General features: G+C 49.7%; 1 protein-coding gene across 1 annotated transcript in view; it reads right to left on the reverse strand.

Moving 5' to 3' along the window:
* Positions 1-2,881: 2,881 nt before the first annotated feature.
* Positions 2,882-13,898, reverse strand: part of LOC122390989 (prolow-density lipoprotein receptor-related protein 1-like) — a gene marked incomplete at its 3' end in the record, with an annotated part of 53,055 nt that continues 42,038 nt past the window's right edge. Inside the window, exons 2-7 of the mRNA XM_043384497.1 lie at positions 12,859-13,219; positions 10,860-10,992; positions 10,289-10,446; positions 9,539-9,715; positions 4,072-4,224; positions 2,882-2,995 (exon numbers count right to left, since the gene is read on the reverse strand). Of these exons, the coding sequence (XP_043240432.1) occupies positions 2,882-2,995; positions 4,072-4,224; positions 9,539-9,715; positions 10,289-10,446; positions 10,860-10,992; positions 12,859-13,219 (1,096 nt within the window). The remainder of the gene's footprint in view (positions 2,996-4,071; positions 4,225-9,538; positions 9,716-10,288; positions 10,447-10,859; positions 10,993-12,858; positions 13,220-13,898) is intronic.

Raw genomic sequence — 13,898 nt, forward strand, 5'->3', positions numbered from 1 at the left:
GGGTTAATGCGTGTTGCTATCCCCCACTTCGACAAGCCGCATGACCTCGCCCTTCCAGAATCACGGACTTTACATGAGTAAATGTGAAACTGATCGTGAAACTATAGGAAGTCCATGTCATTTCCAGCACCCCGGATGCATGACTGGTCGCGACCTCTGACCAAAATCCCTACTGCCGCTTCAGACCACCAGGATGGTTGACGTGTCACGGGTCAGCTCGCTTGCGCTCCGATCAGAGACTGCTGATGTTTAGTCTGTCAACGGGGGCTACTGGGCGAGCGCCGCCGCCGTTCGCGGACGTCGCATTGCCACTGGTTGCCGTTTGTCGCACGTCGTTGTGGGTTATGGCAAACACCGCTGTCCAAACGTCGTAAGGTAGTCAGCGGTAGATCGGTGCGCTCCCGCACGGCAAACGAGGGCGCCACTAGGTGGCAGGCTCCCCTCTGAGCCCCCAGTGGTGACAGCGAGTCAGCCTTAGCAGCAGAGGTCGCTTCGCTGCAACGTCTCTCTTTCACCGGTGCAGTGTTGGCGTAACAACAGCTGCAAAAATAACAACTGAGAGAGTAGCACACACGGTTGACAGGTGACTTCACCAATCACCGTCCATCACACTTTGAGCAGATGCCGTCACCTTTTGACTCGTTTAGAAGCTGAACTCAGTGGACGTTGCACTGAGGCAACAGGCTACCCCAGTTCCCCAGCGGGCTGTCTGAGCGTTGGATCGTCGGCCGCAGTGTCAGATGCCACTCAGCCGGCCGGCGGCCGCTCTTTACGGCTTCACTTGAGCTCGTGTCACACAATCTGTGAGGGCCAGTTCAGACCATCAGCGGTGATCATGGCAATGGCTGGTGGCAGCGGGCCGGGCGCCACTGGAGGAGCGCTTGCAGCGGCCGCCGCCCACACCAGCAGCGCCCGGGGAGCAGCTGTTCTCCATGCAGTGCAGTAGCCGGCAGGAGCTACCGGCGGCGGCCAGTCGGCGGCTGCCCACGCCAGTCCCAGACGATGACACAATCTCCGCCGCCGTAAAACGCTCGTAACATTTGAAATAGTGGGACTGCTCCATCTAAAGCATGGCCTCAATGTTTATTTCACTTGCTCCAAGGACTCGGAGATTTGCTTTTGGGCATATGATATACGGTATTCGTACTTGGAGGTGATCGTTCAATGCACCAGAGCCTGCAGAGTGCAGACTGTGACATACAATTCGAACGATACGAGTAGGGCGCCGGTGAAGCCAGTTTCGGCTCCCGCTAGTGTGACAGCAGGTAGAATACCACACCTTCTGGCAGACCTAGGCGGATCATAATGAATGTGACATGACTTACATAATGACAAGGCCACAGTTGAAATCGGCTGAGCCGGCCAAACGCGCACAAAATCTTATTCCGCCCTGACAATAAAAAAGTGCAATGCTCAATTTCCAAGCTATTAAGCGCAAAAATACTTCGCACACAGGGAACGACGACTTCAAAGCTTAGCGTGCATTTTAATCGGTCGCTGAACCATCACAGAAGCAAGTTATGTTCTTACGTCACCCTGCAGATGATAATTAAAGTCGAGAGCGTCATGAATTGACGGGCTTCGTAAGTGTTATGTAAATTTCCAGACCAGTAGAATAAGTCTTTTTCATGATGCCCTACACATTAGAGCCGTCTCTGCGAAGATGCATTGGATGATTGGTGAACAATATTGGTATGCAGTTTATTTGTAGTTTGAGGCATCCACGTAAAAAAAGTCCGCGACACGCGCGATGGCACGAAGTGATTGCAGCGGGCAAACTTTGTGCATCATTATAACATTATTATAAAGGCTCTCTGAATCACTACCCGTGTGTGCCCGGCTTGATGCTGCTGTCACTATCATCATCAGAGATCTTCTGGTCAAATAACTACCCCTTTATATGTATAATGCGCCCCTTGAGGGCGCAATCTACACACATTACGGCCATTAAATCTGGTATGTATCTGTCAAGTTAAAAAATGATGTCCATCTCCGTTTGGCTTGTAGCCGTGACAAAGTGGCGCCCTCATTAAGTGGGTTCGAATTTCTTGCCCGTGCGAACTGCGCACGTGAGCGTTGGTACACTTAATTTCTAGAGGCATTCGGTTACACATAATTTTTGTAGCCCTGATGTGCTATCGTAATGCATAGCTACTTCGCCATCCTACAATTCTGGCAAAAACGCAATGACTGTATCGAACATTACCAGTACAAACTCCATAGATAAACAACAACGCGTGCAACGATCATGATAAGATCGGTCGGTTTATTTGTAAGTTGCAATAAGACAAGTTGGGTTTATGCAGAGCCGGTGGCTGTTTAGACTGCTCATTTTCATGATGACGCCATTGCTGCTGGTTAATCGTTCGGTGTCAGCAGTATCAAGCGCCACTCGCCGCCGGTCCGGCCGGGCGCCATAGCCCTGAGGTCAGCGGCGACAGACTCCGATCGCCTCCCCTCCCAGCCACCCCCGCCCCCGCCCCCGCCCCCGCCACCGGACACCAGCCGACGTCAGCTGGAGAGGGGGGGGGGCACTGCTGCCACCCCCACTCGGCACAGGGCGGAACGGTGCAGCCAACGACGAGCTCCTCATGACTGAGTGCTGACGGGATGAGGCTTTTCCCGCTGTGGATGGATAAGTCCTGAAATGACTCGTGAAACAAACCCTGAAACCCACGCTGGGTCGGCTCGTGTGCTCAGTGCCCGTGTGTGCGTGGGTGCGAGTATGGGACGGTTTGGGACCGTGGTAAAATGGAGGACAAGGATTCTAAAAGCACCTCTAAATCTTCAATTCCCATGCACCCCTCATGCACCCCTCCAGACAGCACCCTCAGACAGCACCCCTCTCGGCGAGCCCGTCCGGCGGGCGGCCGGGACTCACCTGGCGGGCAGTTGCGCTCGTCGAGGCCGTCGGCGCAGTCGTTGACACCGTCGCAGCGTTTGGAGGAGGGCACGCAGCGGCTGACATCACAGAGAAGCTCGTCGGGCCGGCACACTGCGACCAGAGACCGCCGCTCTCAGGGTGTTGCCGGGAGAGTGGGGCACCGCCCTCATATCACCGTTCACAAGTCACTGATCAGTTGTTCCGGTGGTTAGGCGGAGTGGTTACTCTGGTTGGTGGTCACCGGTCATAGGTCATAGGTCACAAGGTCCTAACTAGGTCAACAACTACATACAGGTCGCTGGTCGGTGGTCACTGGTCAGAAGTAACCAGTCATCTGTCATTATAGCGGAAGTCATTAGTCGTCGCAGTAGCACCTATCTGGTATCCATCCACCACGGCACGTGCCACCGTTCAGTTGCCGTTGCCACTAGGATCATGCAGCCATATCGCAGCTCAGTGCACATTATACCCTATACCGCCCGCATCACAGCGTCCTTGCAAAGCATTTCATTGCACCAGATACTGCAAGCAAAAAAGCAACTAAAAAAACAAATATAAGCACTAAGTCTAAATAATGCTGTAAAAACGTACTTAAATAAAATGAAACAGCGCATGCAAATTACTATCTGTTGCAGTGATATTTTATGCAGACCTACAACATTTACAAATATATGCATCGAAGACACCTGCCTACATTTTTAATATAATCTATGGTCTTCACTGGACAAAGACGTCCATTTGTAGTAAAATTACGCAATAGTGGTGTGTGGGGAGGTGAACAGAAAATGTTAAAGAAATAACGAGAGTGAACAAAAAGACTAAAAGTGAGTGAGTTGGAATGGGTCTGAAGACCAGTAAAGGTGTCATTTTTAGCCGCCTATCCAAAACAAGAGAGAGAGAGAGAGAGAGAGAGAGAGAGAGAGAGAGAGAGAGAGAGAGAGAGAGAGAGAGAGAGAGAGAGAGAGAGAGAGAGAGAGAGAGAGAGAGAGAAAGAGAGAGAGACGGAAATGGAGACATAGACAGACAAAGACAGACGGGGAGACAGAGACAGGGACGGAAACAGGGACGGAGACGGAAACAGGGACGGAGACGGAGACAGAGACCGGGCGAGACAGAGACAGAGATAGAGACAGACAGGTAAAGAAATGGGAGATAGGGAACAGGGCAGGGGAGCGTTGAGTTCGTACCTTCCGACTGCGGACAATTGAGCTCGTCCTCGCCGCCGGCACAGTCGGGCGTGCCATCGCACTGCTGCACCTCACAGATGCGGCTGCCGTCGTTACAGACGGCCACGTTATCGCCGCGGCACATGGAGCCGACGCCGCCCCCGATGGACGGCCCTGCGGGCACCGCGGCCGCTCAGAGCCCAGAGCGCGAGCCGTGTGCGGACGGACGGACCAGGACGGCAGAGCGACCGAGCTGCGGTCCTTGAGACGGCAGGTGCAGCCCAGAGCGACCCAATGGCCTCAGCCCACAGCGACCTAACGGTAACCGAAGAACAGAGCGCCAGCACCGCGAGCAGCGGCGCTTCTGCCATCTACATTTGAGCCAAGTGTTCATCACTTGATATCTTTGCCTTTTAAGGCAAGGATGTAGTGATAATATAGAGATGCAATAAGGAATGCATACCTAGATATATTTTTGGGTACTGCAAACATAAAATATTACTCAATATTGAATTTATGAAAGGCTTGGGCCGATCGAATTTTAATTTAGGCGATTGCTTATAGGGCTATATGGAGATTGCTTTTCAGTGATATTTTCTAAAGGAACTACAAATCCAAAATTTCAAGAACTGAATAAAAGTTGACAAAGATTATCATCGTAAAAGCACTACGAAAATATCGAACTTTCATGTTTAAAAATGATTTTAGGACTAAAGTACGTATCGCTAAAGTACGTAGGACAAAAGTACGTATGCAAATGTTCGTACGCAAATATACGTAGGCGATAAAGTTCGTATGCCAAAAGTACGTACGCAAATGTTCGTACGCAAAAGTACGTATGCAAAAGTACGTAGTGCATAAAGTACGTATGTCAAAAGTACGTACGCAAATGTTCGTACGCAAAAGTACGTATGAAAAAGTACGTAGTGCATAAAGTACGTATGCTAAAAGTACGTACGCAAATGTTCGTACGCAAAAGTATGTATGCAAAAGTACGTAGTGTAAAATGTACGTATGAAAAAAGTACGTACGCAAATGTTCGTACGAAAAAGTTCGTATGCAAAAGTACGTAGTGTATAAAGTACGTATGCCAAAAGTACGTACGCAAATGTTCGTACGCAAAAGTACGTATGCAAAAGTACGTAGTGTATAAAGTACGTATACCAAAAGTACGTACGCAAATGTTCGTACGCAAAAGTTCGTATGCAAAAGTACGTAGTGTAAAAAGTACGTATGCCAAAAGTACGTACGGTTCGTATGCCAAAGTACGTAGTGTATAAAGTACGTATGCTAGAAGTAGGGTATAGTAGAATAAGTTGAGCCACTTTTTCTTTATTGCTGCTCTGTTGCCATACTACAGGGAAGTCATGATAAATTCATATACCAAATAATATAGCTTTGTCCATTTCGCCCATTTACTCATCGAGAAATTTTGCTATGCCTTGTAACAAGTGCTCATTAAATAAAGAATAAGAAAGGTATTACACATTGATCAACTTAACCCAAGGGTGGGGTACGTACTTAATACCCTGCGTACATTTGCTATACGTACTTTTGTCCGTGACGTACTTTTGTCCACACGTAAGGTAGACCGGGGCAAGTCTCCCCGCCGAGGTAAAACGCCTCACCGATGTTTCTCGGAACTGGCAGGGTTCTGGGGAAAGATCCTCTCTTCTGTTAACCCGGCCGGGCCCGGGGGGTAATTCCAACCACGGCAGCCCGGGGAGGGGCGTTTTTCGCCCCCTGTCTAACTCCGTAAATAAGAGAGCTACGCAAACAAAAGCAATACCAAACGAAAGGTCCTTATGAGACGCTTCTAAAGCACCCAAAATTTTTGACCTCAGGTCAATTTTCAAGGTCAGAGGTCAAGGTCAAAGACAAAAACCGGCACATGTGTAGTGATCTCAAAGTGAGCGTTCTAGAGGACGGCAGGATGCATAAAACTGGTAAAATTGGGTGAAACGAAAGAAGGGAATCATCTGAGAATTCCGAAAATGTGCTCAACATCAAAGGTCAAGGTCAAGGTCATGCTCAAAATTGACCTCAAACTTACACTTTTTCGTACATCTTGTGTGTCAACTTCCAAGATGTTTTGAAATGTTTTGAGGCTTATCAGGTCCCTATTTGTGGTTCATCTCACGATACAAGGCTGCTCAAAGGTCAAGGTCACAGAAGAGAGTCCTTGCTAGAGACTATTTCACTGATTCAAGTTATTAACCCGCGCCCAGATGGGGTCTGCCGAGCAACGCGGTCTGATGGGGGGGGGGGCCATTTTGGCCCCCCCCCCTCAGATCTCGAGAACCACGCAACATAGCGACAAGCGGTAAACGGTGTTGGATAGCCCCAACGGGGAACTACCTTGTGACCCAATTTCATTGACCTCGGTCAAACCGATGACGTCACAGGTCAGGTCAAAGGTCGAATTTTCACCGTTTACAGGCATTTCAAGAAATGCGTTGTAAAATCGTGTAAAATGCATTTCATTGAAAATCATCGATGGGGAAATGTTCTTCAAACACATATTTTGCTATTTGAGGTCACTGATACCAGGTCAGGTCACAGAGGTCAGGTCACTGGGGGGTCACAATATGAAAGTGTCGTGTGATACATGTTTTATGGTCCATTTTACATGACAAATGCGATTATGTGGGTCAGACAGACTTTAGGGCCAGCTTAGGTCACGTTTTGGTCAAGGTCAGGTCAAGGTCAGGTCAAGGTCAGGTCAAATTAGGTCAAATTTCAAAGTTGATATTTTTGCATAAAATGGGTATCGATTCGATGCAGCTCGTCACGGGGAGTTCAATGGTGGTCTCCGTTTTGCGCTACGAGGTCTATAATTGCTAAAAATTGAGTTCAAAAATTTGACGTCATCAATTTTTAACAGTTTTTTCGCTATAACTTGGCCAAAAAAAGAGGTATCGATCTAAAATTTGGTATGTATATCGAAGAGCGCAGGGACTATCACATATATTCCGGTTTTTTCGAAATTCGAAAAAATTTTGGAAATTTTTTGAGTTTTTCTAAAAAAATCAATTTTTTGATTTTTGGGGGTCAAAATCCAAAAATTTCGAAAATCCGAGATAGCAGTTTTGTAGCGCCGTCTTTTCTCTACACAACCACATAAAGAACTTTAAAATTGCTTGTTAACTGTAGAATTGGTGAGCGTTTCAAGATGTCATGTTTTTTGCTCATTTTTACTCGAACATGACCTCAGTTTGACCTCAATAACTCCTGACCTGAGGTGACCTGTGACTTGAAATTTTGTGTGAAGGTGTCAAATTGATGTCCGGAAAGGTACCCAAAATTTGGCGGCGCTGCGCGCCGCCGTTTTCTCGCTATTTAAGAAAAACCACAGGGGGGGCAAAATGCCCCCCCCCATCAGGGCGCGGGTTAATAATAAATAAGACAATTTTGCCATCCGGAGGCTCTAAATAAAGGCTTAGAGGAAAATAGATGCCAGATTCGTGATCAGCGGGTACGAATCCATCATAAACGACTTTTGATGTGTCAAGGTCAAACAAAGGTCATTCGAGGTCACATGAGGTCAACATAAAACTTGCCCTTTTCCAAACAAAATATATATCATTCGACGCGGCTTGACAAGACAAATGCGATGGTACCACTGCCGTAGCTCTAGGACCATTTTTGTCGAAGTTATTTGCGAAAAACTAAAACCACAGCTCGGGGTCGTTGACCTGACTTCTGATCTCAGGTCACTAAAACTATTTTTGCATTTTTTTCTAGGTCAAATGCTACACAACCGTGCTCGTAATTTGTCTTTATCTTTAAAACTCTATTTTTAGCAGCTATTTGAAGTTCGCGTCTGTGACACCGAAGTTTGCCGTGCAGGGGTCTAGAAAAATCGACTTTGTGACGTCATCAATGGGGCTAGGTCCAAATTTTTTATTTCAGAAGATGCCAAATTGATGATAGAAAAGGTACTGAAAATTTCGCTTTCCTATCCCTAAGCGTTCGGGAGCTATCGCAAATATTCGCCAGGAGGGGGGGCGAAAAACGCCCCCCCCGGTCCCGCGAGGGTTAATCTAGTGTATGGGGCTTCTTGCCTCAGGCCGTGGGGCGTTTTGCCCTGGGGTTGGGGCAAAATGCCCCATTTGCAGTTGCTTCACAAAGCACTTCCTAGCTGGGAGTCCGATCATGTGAATGAATTTGAGGGATGGAATTTAAAGTAAAATGTCCAAAGAACACATTGAGCACAAATTTGGCCTTCCAGGTGATGTAGGACAAAAGAAGGTACCTATGTAGCGAAATAAATTATCTGGGGCGTCTTGCCCAAGGCTACCCTACTTTATACCCTACGTACATTTGCTATACGTAGGCTTTTGTACGTGACGTACTTTTGTCCATACGTACTTTATACCCTACGTACTTCTGCGATACGTACTTTTGTCCGTGACGTACTTTTGTCCATACGTACTTTTTACCCTACGTACATTAGATATACGTACTTTTGTCCGTGACGTACTTTTGTCCATACGTACTTTATACCCTACGTACTTCTGCGATACGTACTTTTGTCCCTGACGTACTTTTGTCCATACGTACTTTATACCCTACGTACTTCTGCGATACGTACTTTTGTCCCTGACGTACTTTTGTCCATACGTACTTTATACTGTACGTACTTCTGCGATACGTACTTTTGTCCTTGACGTACTTTTGTCCATGCGTACTTTATATTGTACGTACTTCTGCGATACGTACTTTTGTCCCTGACGTACTTTTGTCCATACGTACTTTATACTGTACGTACTTCTGCGATACGTACTTTAATCCTACGTACTTTTGCTTACGTACTTTTCTCCTACGTACTTTAGCGATACGTACTTTTGTCCGTAACCCTTTAAAAATGTAGGCATCCGTTGAGTCGGTGGTCGTACTTAATCTGCCGTCCTGGTTCGCTCGAGGCCGTCAGACATGCACTGTAGCGCCACCAAGGCAGCCAAGGTAAGGTTAGCTTCTATCGGCGGCCAGTCACAGCCATCGTGCACCAGGCCATCGTCCTGTGACAGTTAGTGCAGGTGAAACTGTACACACTCCAACGTGCGGGCGGCCTGCCGGCGCACTACGCACAAACCAAACCTACAGCACATCAACCAGTCCATTAGGCGCATGCAAACTTAAAAAAGGTAAGTAGCGATCGTCTATGCAAAACAACATTCCCATTCAGTTGGCGTTAAGCGTTCGTGCCGGTCAGCTATGTAAACTGGGCGCTGTGCAGGCTCCGTCCATGACCTTAGTGGCTCTCCCATGACTTAGCACCGAGTCCTGTCAACACTGCCGGTCCCGTTCCCGTCATACACCCGCTAACGGGTTATGCTCCCCAAACAACGTGCTTTCGGGCCCTCTCCCCATCGGCCGACCTAGCCTCTTTCCCCTGACCAGCTAGTACACCCAGTGGCCGTCTTCTAGCTCTCTGAGCTGGCCTGGCCGGGGCCGGGGTGGAGCCGGGACCGGGACAGGGCCTTACCTCCCGGCCCGGCCGGCGCGGCCGTGGTCAGCGGACAGCCGAGCTCGTCCGAGCCGTCGGGACAGTCGGTGCGCCCGTCGCAGCGCGTCTCCTGCGGCAGGCACTCGCCGCTGCGGCAGGCCAGCTCGAACTCGGTGCAGGCGCGCGGCGGTGCCACCGACGGCGCCGTCGGCGTGGCTGCGTGCAGAGCGACGCGACCCGTCGGCTCCAACATAGTCGCCGTATAGGGGACGCCACCATGCACAGGCGACCACCGCACGGAGCCAACGCCACACAGCAAAACTACCAGGGCAACTGCTACTGCTACTACTATGACTAGACTCAACAAAACAGCGCTAGTGAACACTAGTTTGCTGGAAACATTAAAGAAATGCAAATAAGACAGCCAGAAAACACAAGAGCAAGCATCACGTCTCACACGCAAGGAGGGAGCTAAGAATCAACTAAAAGTTACAGCGGATTTAATTCAATAAAAGAACAGACGAAATCTCGGTTTATCTTTTTGTTGCTGGTGGCGTGCATTCTATGTAGTGCAACCACTAATAACATGCACCTGCCAGCCGAGAAGAATGCTTTCAATTTTCCTTCAAACTTCAATGAAATAATACCATCAGTGTTTCTATACGACTACCACGAGAACCAGCGCGGCTACGTCAAAAACGTTTCCAAAATCTACTATATAAGCACATAAAAGCACAGCCGAAAAAGAAGTGCGCGAACTACCGGACCGCGAAGTCACCGACTGCTCACTTCCGAATCGGCGCAGCTGGAAGTCGATGAATGCCTTTCCGCCGAGCTGGCGCCGGTTTCGCGCCAGCTGCAGCAGCCGCTGGAACTCTGTCTGGTCGTCGAACGCCTGCGAGGTCAAGTCGACCGTGTAGTCGCACGAAGAGGCCACGTAGCCCGGACTGCCGCCGAATAAGTCTGTCAGTTCGTCATGGCCGGGGGACCAATGCTCCTGCGGCGCTGCTAAACGCACTGGACGCTCCACTGGTGCATCCGACGGTCAGTGGGAGTCAACTCAGCAGGCATTAATTCGGCACTGGAACAACCCATTGACATCATCGGGGCACAGTAGGAGTCACCTCGCGTCTTATCAACTCGGAATATCGGACAAAGTGAACAGGGGCAAATGGTGGACCGTTTTGATTCTAACTCCAGCCATCCTGCACCTGATACAGAAGTCATTGAGAGTTGATGCGCATAACTATGATAGGAGGATGTGGAACCAGAAAGGACACGCACGTCTAAAACCAGCCCCAACGCCTCGATAGATGGCTGTATACTGCGGAGAGTCGTCTGTGTGTTACTGTTGACCCACCTGGCCTGTATGACGGTGGCCAGCTGACGTCCGGTGGTGTCTACGTAAAGCTGCTCCACGGCCTCCCGCAACCAGTCGGCCTGTTCCACCGATAGACACTCCTCTCCTACCGTCAGCGTCAGCCGGTAGTATACTGCCGGAGGGGTGAAAGGAGGCACGGTCAGTGTACCGTCAGTGGCAGGCGGTAGAACAATGGCGGAGGGGGAGAGAGAGAGAGGGAGAGAAAGAGAGAGAGAGAGTGTGAGAGAGAGAGAGAGAGAGAGAGAGAGTTGCCATGGTTAAATCACTGCTCGCATTAGACGGTACCTAGGTAATAAACTTACGCATCAGAGATATAAGCTCTGATATGGGGAAAGCTTGAAAAGATGTTAAAAAAATATGCACTGTCGGTGTATAACAAAAGCAAAGAAAGTGAGTAGGACCTAGGGAACTGGAAAACTATCAACTAAAGCGCGTCCGGTGTCCCCCGTACTCAGTAGGTAGGTAAGCGAACAGATCAGTTTAATGCACGAGTCAAATATTTGATCTCTATTTTCAGACTAATCTGTTCTTCAGCATCATTGTGTTTCGCGTGAGTTTCCACGGAAAATTGCTGAATTTATAGCAAAAGTTAAAGAGGATCAAACTATGTCAGGGGGTCGGACGGGATTAGCAAAGACCGTTCGAGAATAAACAAGTCATTTGTATTCGAGCTGTCCCAGTTAGAGCTAAGCCGTCAGCGAGATGGCTACAAAACTTGGCCGTCCTCCCCCCCCCCTCTGGCTCCTCGGTGCTCCGCAGTTGAAGTCTACCGATTACGGAACCGAGCTGGCGGAGACAGCAGATCGCATAGGTCGGCCGTCCACGGCTGCTGGCGGCTACAAGTTTAATCCCGAATGTACTCACGTGTGCAAGATCGAATATCATTATATGCATAAATGTTCACATGTTCTCTATCTATGCTACGCAGATGCCACTCAGACACCTAACGCGCCACTCGCGCCTCCCGTATCATCTGTCTTGCGGTGCAGTCTGCTTTCAGGCGCTGACTACTAGTGCCATCTAGGAGCAAGGCTGTAAGTAGGGATAACGTATCGAGCCGGCCGCTTTCACAACGCACGCCGATACGAGAGAAGTTCTGAAATCGTGCTGGCTAGTTGCTCAAGCTTTACGGTGATATAATGAGTGTTTTGTATGCGAACCTGAAGAGCCTACGATTCAAAAAAAGCGTCATCGATGCGATTTTGATGGCTGTGCTGTCTGTCCTTATTTTCGCTTTTGGCAAGTCAAGAGCATTTGAATTTGTTTGTTTGCCATCTATGGCAAACAAACAAATTCGTAAGACCTATAGGTCTTACGAGTAGATGCACATCAGTCGCTTTTACATTTTGTTCGGAATTACAAAACCATAGTAATCGCTAGTTATAGGCCTGGTGTCCGTAGGACTTTGTAGGTATTCTTCTTAGGTACTTTATATGATTGAAGCCTTAGGCACATCCAAGTTAGGCAAAAAGAAATCGACCCCCGACCAAATTTAGTTGGCAGGTTATGGAAAATCCCTGTTAGGAGTAACTTCTAGCGCTCTGTCACCTGACTTCCCTATTCACCCACAGACTCTGTATGATAAAGGGCAGACTCTTGGGAACCGTCATCTCGGACACCATCCGACCGATCTCCCTCGATTCGGTTTCACCCCTCCCCCCCCAAAGATATTGCTAATTTTTGGCGAACCGATATATTTGTCAAGTTCGCCTATTCGATTGGCTTTCAGGACACAGTCTTCTTCGGCATCTATTGCGTTCGGGATCGTGTTGCCCGATCAACGGATGTCAGCCAAGTCGCAGAGGCAAAACTTACCCAGCCCGGTGGGGACGGGCGGCACTTACCCAGTTCACTCTGTTTTACTGTACCCAGCCCGGTGGGCGCCGGGTGACACTTACCCAGCCCGGTGGGCGCAGTGGACACGGGAGGCTTACCCAGCCCGGTGGGCACCGTGACTGTGGGCAGGGGCGGCACTTACCCAGTCCGGAGGGCGCCGTGGGCACGGGCGGCTGCGTGGGCCGCACACCGACGCGCGGAGTGACACCGGGCCCGGAGCCCTCCACCAGGTCCTCGTCGTCCGTCGGCATGGTGGGGTCCGGCTGCTCGGGCAGGCCGTCCCCGGAGCCCGGACCCACGCCCTCGCCACCGTTATAGTCATTGTAGTCGCCGTAGTCGCCGTTGTAGTCGCCGTTGTAGTCGCCATTATAGTCGTCTGGGTATTCGTAATCGTCTTCGTCGTCCGGGCCGGCGAGATCCCAGAACTGGCGTTTGTGTCGGGTCCGCACTGGACTGAAGGAGAGGGGCGCCGCCTCATCGAACGTCAGGTCACTGTCAGCGCGCTGCAACACAAACACACGGGGTCAGTGTCGGCCCGCAGCAACACAAACACACAAACACTCAGCTTAGGTTTATACTTGGTGGTAGTGTGAATTGACAAACAGGTTCAATACCGATGGCAAAACAATCAATTGATCTGACATTTTCACTTTAGCACCGAATGCTGACTTTGTTTTTAATGAACAGGCGCGCACACGACACCTATTTCTCGCCCTTCGTGAGTCACACTCGGTGACCGCGCGGCGGGCGGGCGGCCATCGAAGCCGGATCGGTCGTATAGAAAGGTCACCTTCGCGCCCAAGTGCCACAACGTCTCCTAGCTGCGACAGCACAGCACATGTACTAGCTGCACAAAGTGCACGGTGATGGTGGAGCGATGGAGCGCGCGTTGGGTTGGGCTGTTGGGTGGTGGGGCGGTGTGGCGCCCTCCCCATGTCGTATATCAGTGTGCAGGTGTGTGAAAAACCGGTGCCTGATGGATGTCTGAGGAATAAGGGGACTCTCCCTGATACACGAGAGAAGCTATCCGCCAGCAGTCTGAGAGCTCCACGATCCATTGACACTAAAAAAAAACTCGTCTTTTACATACACTCTGTTCTACAATCCACCATACTCTCAAGTGGCTCTCAGTTATCAACACTCTTGGTGCCTCTGGGAGCTCCCATCTACACTCAGAGAGTT

Source organism: Amphibalanus amphitrite, unplaced genomic scaffold (genome assembly GCF_019059575.1).
Source record: "Amphibalanus amphitrite isolate SeventyFive unplaced genomic scaffold, NRLGWU_Aamphi_draft 000417F_arrow, whole genome shotgun sequence".
Taxonomy (NCBI): domain Eukaryota; kingdom Metazoa; phylum Arthropoda; class Thecostraca; order Balanomorpha; family Balanidae; genus Amphibalanus; species Amphibalanus amphitrite.